A 6342-nucleotide genomic window follows, 5' to 3' on the forward strand; every position below is an offset into this window, starting at 1 on the left:
ATAAATTTATTTTAAAAAATATTAACATTCTTTCTTCTCTTCTCATTTTATTAAGGGTATTATAATTTTTAATAAAGTTCTAAAAAAATAAAATGNATTATAATTTTATAAAGTTTTAAAACAACAAAATATAAAATAGTGAAATAACAAAACGTGAATAAATGTTTATTACCCAAAACAAATGAGAACAATGTTTATGTCAAGAACAAAAAAAAAGCTGAAACATGTTAATGAAAAAATAAATTTATTTTTTTATACACGTGAATAAATTAAAAATAATTAAATAAAATTCACAAAATAATGATTAAATTAACTTATCACAATATCTTAATAAAATAGATTTTACTGCATCAAATTNTATTTTTAATATGACTTAATTATAAAAAAAAAATTGATGGAAAAGATAATTACTTGATCTATTTTCCATTAGTTAAATGATATAACTAATTAGATAGGTTAGGTTNCTGTATTGATAAGATAATTATTTATGTAAGATAAATAATGTATATTCATTTAGATAAAATAATTATTTAAATAAGATATAGTTAATTTATTATTGTTTAAATATAGTAAGAATACAAATATGATTTAGTTAAATTAATCATGATAACCAATTAAAACAATGTAAGCAATACATAAAAATTAAAACATTTACCAAAGTCATCTAAAAATACAATAGTGTCTTGAAATTATTAATGTCAGAAATATAATATAATTACTTTTAGAAAATTATATCTTTAGTTAAACTCTGAACAAATATAAGATTAAAGGTAAATTCAAGTATATACAAAACATTACAAATTATGAATTCACTTGAAAATTGAACAGTTCCTGCATAGTGGACTGTAACAGTGGAATTGTTTGGGAGTTTAACAGATATTGTCTTGATTTTACTGAATGTTGTGAATTGATTTTTATCATGGGTCACATGATCAGTGGCCTCTGTGTCAATAATCCAGTAGAACATACCTTGTTTGTCCTCTCCACTATCTTTATGTATTTGACTGACACTATGAGAGGAGCTGTCAACCTTTTCAGTATTTGTAATAACCTTTGCACCTGTTCTGGAGTGAAAGAACTCTTAACAGAACTTTGAATAGGATTTTGTTGACTGGTCTGCAAAACAGTGGATGTAGTATAGGCATTGGCAGAACTCCATTCATTTTGTCCCACACTACTCTGACGGTTGTTGTCATTTTTCTTGTACCATGGTGGATATCCATGTTTAGAATAACATTAATCAACTGTGTGATTCATTTTGTGACAATGGGAACACTGTTTCACATAGTTTGGATTTCTAGCTCTCCCTCTTCCCTGACTGCGAGGACCATATCCACGTCCATGTCCTTTCCAGCTTTGGTCATTCTTCCACTGATTCTGTTTTTCAGTGGCGTTGGCCAAAACTTTGATGTCACTATGGCTGGTGAGGTTGTAATCATGTTTTTCCTGTCTCTCTTGTTGCATAATGAGAGAAAACACACGGTTGATGTTGGGTAAGGGCTCCATCAATAATATCTGTGTTTTCACAGTGTTGTAGCAATCATTTAATCCCTTTAGAAAACAGATAACATGCTCCATTTTTCAGTATTTATGAGAAATTTTAGAGAGATCACAACTACAAGGAATCTTGCCACAAGATCTTCAGATCTGTAAAGTATTTAGTCACACTCCTTTCTCCTTGTTTGGTAGAATGAATTTCCTGCAGCAGGTCTGAAAAATTTAAAATGATCTCCTTTGGAGAACCTTTCTTTCAACTCTTCCCATAATTCTTGAGCATCTTCCACATATATAACACTTTTGGCTATTTGGGGAGAAAGAGTCTTGATGATCCAAGACAGCACCATCATGTTGCATCTTTCCCAAGAATCGAAAAGAGGGTTATTTCTTTGAGGTTTCTTGATCCCTCCATTTATGAATTTCAATTTGTTCTTGGAGAGGAGGGCTCTCCTCATATTTCTACTCCAAGAAGTGTAGTTGGACTCATTAAGAGTATGAGAAATAAGAGAAATTCCTGGGTTCTCTCCTGTGTGGAGATAAAATGGGCTGGAAGGGTTGTTAGACCGGTTCACATTCTCTGTTTTATTCTCCATAACAACAATAAAGAAAAATCTCCAAGAAAAGCAAGAATTAAACGCAGCAGAAACAAGGGCAGAACAGGTGTTGGACCTGCTCTGGTACCATATTAAAACACTGGCCCAAGGAAAAGAGATAGAAGTTTCACGAGAAACTTCCTTCAGTTAGAATGGTAGGTGAGCTTCGAGAAAAGTTACGATGGAGAGAGAAGAGAGAAGGAAAGGCGATCAGCATGAGGAAAAGGTTCGATCTTTATGGAGGAGCTCCGGCGACACACACGGCAGTTGCAGCGGGAAGCAAGCTCACTCTACTGGTGGCAGAGAGGGGATGCACCGTGACAAAGGTATGTAAGCTACGAGAAACTTTAATCAAAACTAAATGTTATTACTGAAAAATGTTTTTTTTTCACTTACTTGAACAATACACTAGAATCTCTTTTATATAAAGTTCCAGTCAACACATTAAACACACAAAACAAAAACAATTAAGATCTCTAACTGAAAACATTAATCCCTAATCTGAAAACCCTAAAAAAGAAAAAATGCTCTTAGGAGCATTAATCACAAAACAGAAAACATTAATACGTACAATCATACATTTTATTTTTCATGTAACTTGTAACATTTAAGGAGATTAATGAAATGCTATATCCAATGTCTTTAAAAAAGCACTATCAACTGTTATATAGACCTATTATCAAATAATATTTATGAATTTAAACAAATTTATTAATTAGGTTCCACTAACAATAACAAGAATAACATAAAAGAAAACAATAATATTATATTTGAACGTTCTACATACATGGATGGATGGAGCCCCTCTTCTCTTTTTGGTAGCAGAAACTTCGGGAGAGGAAAAACTTTTATACTCCAGAAGTTTCTAGAAAAAAGAAACTCGGAATACTCATTTTTCAAAACTCAACACATAAATTTGAGTAAACACTGTCTGAATGTTATTTTTGCAGAAAATATTATTTTTCTGATTATTTGATATTATACAGTCGTAATCTGAAAATTGTGTGTGATAAATAAGGCTAATTTATAATACACAAGTGAAATGTAAATTTTATTTTAAAATCAATTTTGTAGGATTGAATTAGATTTAAGTTTAAAACTCTACTTTTTAATATAATATCAGAGTCATATTGAAATCTATCTTGTAAAGATCTATATAAACATTGTGTTTCATCCATTGTTTTATTAGAACCTATATTAACATTTTATAAAATTGAATTAAGCTTAAAAATCACTTTTTCTAACATAGTTGTTATATAAAATTTCCTAGCATTTATATAAATCAATTAACACATGTGTTTATACCTTTTCTCATTCACACAAAAAATAAAAATGGGTGGAATAACTAAAAAAAAAAGAATAATTTGGCATGTGAACTGTGTTTTTGGTCCAAATGTGGTCAACGGTGTTGTGTGGTCTGCTTTTGAGTTCTAGAAATTTCTACCCTAGTGGGGTCTTTTCGAGAAGATTGGAGTGCGTTGTTACTATTAAATATTGTGCGTGAGATTTGTTTCGCATTTGTTGTCTTGTCTTTACTGTTCTAAAACGTTGTTTGAATGTCAACTGTTGTGGAATTTTTGACAGTTTCCATGCATAACAGGTCCATACACGACGGTGCTGCGCTCTTAACGGGTCACACAAGTTATTAGGTCAACTCTCGCTTCAAACTACCATTTTTCATTCTCTTCTCTTCTACATCATATATATATATATATATATATATATATATATATATATACTCTCCCCCATTTCACATCCCTCATCAATACCATTTTTCAATTTCCTCCTCATCTATACACAAGGTTTTATCCTAAGTCTTTTCTAGCATTTGTTGTTATATAATCATATTTGATCAAGGTATTAATATTACTTTCCATCTCAAGTTCATTTGCTTTGGAGCTTCTAATTATTGTTGAAATAAGACTTTGATTTGGTTCATCTATAACATCAAAGCTTTAGAGTAAGGAGAGTTGAGAAGGGAATCAGAATTTGAAGGGTTACATATATGATGGAGAAGGTGAGTCAGTATGTGCGTGTTTTTAACCACTTTGATGAGAACGGAGACGGGAGAATATCGGCGTCGGAGTTGCGGCAGTGCGTGGAGGCGATCGGCGGGAAGGTGTCTTGGGCGGAGGCGGAGGCCTTGGTGGAGGTTCTGGACTCGGACAAGGACGGGTTGGTGGGGTTGGATGATTTTGTGAGGTTTGTGGAGGAAGGAGAAGAAGAAGAGAAAGTGAAAGACCTAAAAGAGGCTTTTAAGATGTATGAAATGGAAGGGTGTGGTTGCATCACACCAAAGAGTTTGAAGAGAATGCTTGGTAGATTAGGAGAGTGCAAGAGCATAGATGAGTGTCAAACTATGATAGCTAGATTTGACCTAAATGGAGATGGGGTGCTTAGTTTTGATGAATTTAGGGTTATGATGTTGTAATAAAATGCTTTCTCTAGTTTCATTATGAGCAATCAACATATGCCATCATGTATGTGTGTACCTACATGTTTAGGGGTACCCTTTTGTTGGCAGTTTTTTAATATTGTTTATATTCAGAAAAATTGGGAAATATTTTACTGTCTCTATAGCTTTATTGTTTCAATTTTCTGTTTTTCTTTTATTCATTCTTTAAAACGCCCCACGCGTTTCAAATTTGGTCTAGATTTCTATGCATGGTGCATCATAGAATTGGTAACTTCACCGTCATTCAGTTAAAACGAATGAAGTACTACCAATATATATATATATTGTATTAAATGGTTCTTGGATCGACCGATGAGACTATCAGGGAGGAACAACCGGTTCCAGTAGGTCATGTTCAAAAGCACCACGCGTGTTCTAACCAAGACAAGTATTGTTTTTAACTTATTGGAGAGTTGTGGAGATGGAAAACCGGATGGACAATTTTCAGCAATAAAGATCCCTAAACATTACTCCTAATCAAGATTGTTTGTAAGAGTTATTTAGTGGGTAACAGGCTAGGATTAGATCCTGATTAGGATTTTACTAATCACAAGCTCATCTAGAAACCTATAATAATAGGTCAAAGATAAAGAGCTAGATGATTACATTTATTGCGAATTTAAAATTTTACTATGATCCTGATCAGATTAATCACTGACTAGAACATTGGAGTGCTTTTGACAAGTACACCCAAACAGTTTGAAACCTTAACAAGGGATAATTTTGATTAAGAACATTTGGAAATACCTAAGCGAACTTGGAATAAAGTGTGAATAAGTGTTTTGTGGAGATTCTCAATCCGATATATATATATATATATATTAGAATTATTATCTTTATAGTTAAAAATATTAAAGTAATTTAATTAATATAAAATTATGACTAAGAGTATATTTTGGACTTGCTTATGGCTTAAGGGTGAAGATCTCAATTTTTTTTGTACAAATATTTATCTATTAGATTAATTATAAAATTATGTTTACGAAAAAAAAAGTATAAAAGCATATGTTTTAGACAAGATCCACTACCAGAAAAATGGTTATTATCTACCGATATTTACATACAGATCCTGATCTGTATGTAACACAAGTATTACATACATATTTTACATACGGATCCTAAAAAAGGGAGTTACATACAGATTTTAGCTACTGATATATTTGTATGTAAAATCCGTTTATAATTTTCACGCGTGGTGGCGGGAGAGTTTCCTAAGGATAAGATCCGTATGTAAGTGCTATAATCCGTATATAAGTAGAAGCAAGTGTTACCTACCAATCTTACATATGGATTTGAAAATTAATTTTTTTTTAAAAAAAATTGAAATTAGAATTGAAATTAGATTTCATTAATTCTAAGCTTTTCTGGTTAAACACTCAGTCGAACTATATTCTCTTAAATCTCTCTTGAACCCTAACTTGAACTCTGCATTCTCCACCCACTAATTCTCTCAAATCTCTCTCGAATCCTAACTTTAACTCTCCACGCACTGAATCTCTCAAATGTTTGTCGAACCCTAATTTCAACTCTCCACAAAATGAAACTCTCATCTCTCAAACGCACTAAAACACTCAAGCTGTGTTCGTGTGAAAAAAATTTTCCCTAAATCTTCTTGTGCCTCATTGAGGAATCTGGTTCAGCATTGTCGTTTGGCCTTCGTGGTTTAGTGGCGGTCACACACTGAAACTCTCCTCTCTTGAATGCATTGAAACACTCGAGTTGTGTTTGTGTTCAAAGCTTTTTCCCTAAATCTCGTTGCGCCTCGTTGAGGAATCTCGTTCAGCACTATCATTTGGC

General features: G+C 32.4%; 2 protein-coding genes across 2 annotated transcripts; one reads left to right on the plus strand and one right to left on the minus strand.

Moving 5' to 3' along the window:
- Positions 1-1658: 1658 nt before the first annotated feature.
- On the minus strand, positions 1659-2090 carry LOC106766128. Its single transcript, XM_014650884.1, has one exon. The coding sequence runs from the start codon at positions 2088-2090 to the stop codon at positions 1659-1661; it is 432 nt and encodes a 143-aa protein (XP_014506370.1).
- Positions 2091-3967: 1877 nt separating this feature from the next.
- On the plus strand, positions 3968-4521 carry LOC106768082 (putative calcium-binding protein CML19). The gene has a single exon (XM_014653047.2). It carries the CDS (start codon positions 4096-4098, stop codon positions 4519-4521), a length of 426 nt encoding a protein of 141 aa, XP_014508533.1. The 5' UTR covers positions 3968-4095.
- The last annotated feature ends 1821 nt before the right edge of the window (positions 4522-6342 follow it).

This window comes from Vigna radiata, chromosome 7 (genome assembly GCF_000741045.1).
Source record: "Vigna radiata var. radiata cultivar VC1973A chromosome 7, Vradiata_ver6, whole genome shotgun sequence".
Taxonomy (NCBI): Eukaryota; Viridiplantae; Streptophyta; class Magnoliopsida; order Fabales; family Fabaceae; genus Vigna; species Vigna radiata.

Excerpts from the sequence above, each read along its gene's own strand:
- LOC106766128 (XM_014650884.1), bottom strand. The coding sequence starts at position 2,090 with ATGGAGAATAAAACAGAGAATGTGAACCGGTCTAACAACCCTTCCAGC.
- LOC106768082 (XM_014653047.2), top strand. The coding sequence starts at position 4,096 with ATGATGGAGAAGGTGAGTCAGTATGTGCGTGTTTTTAACCACTTTGAT.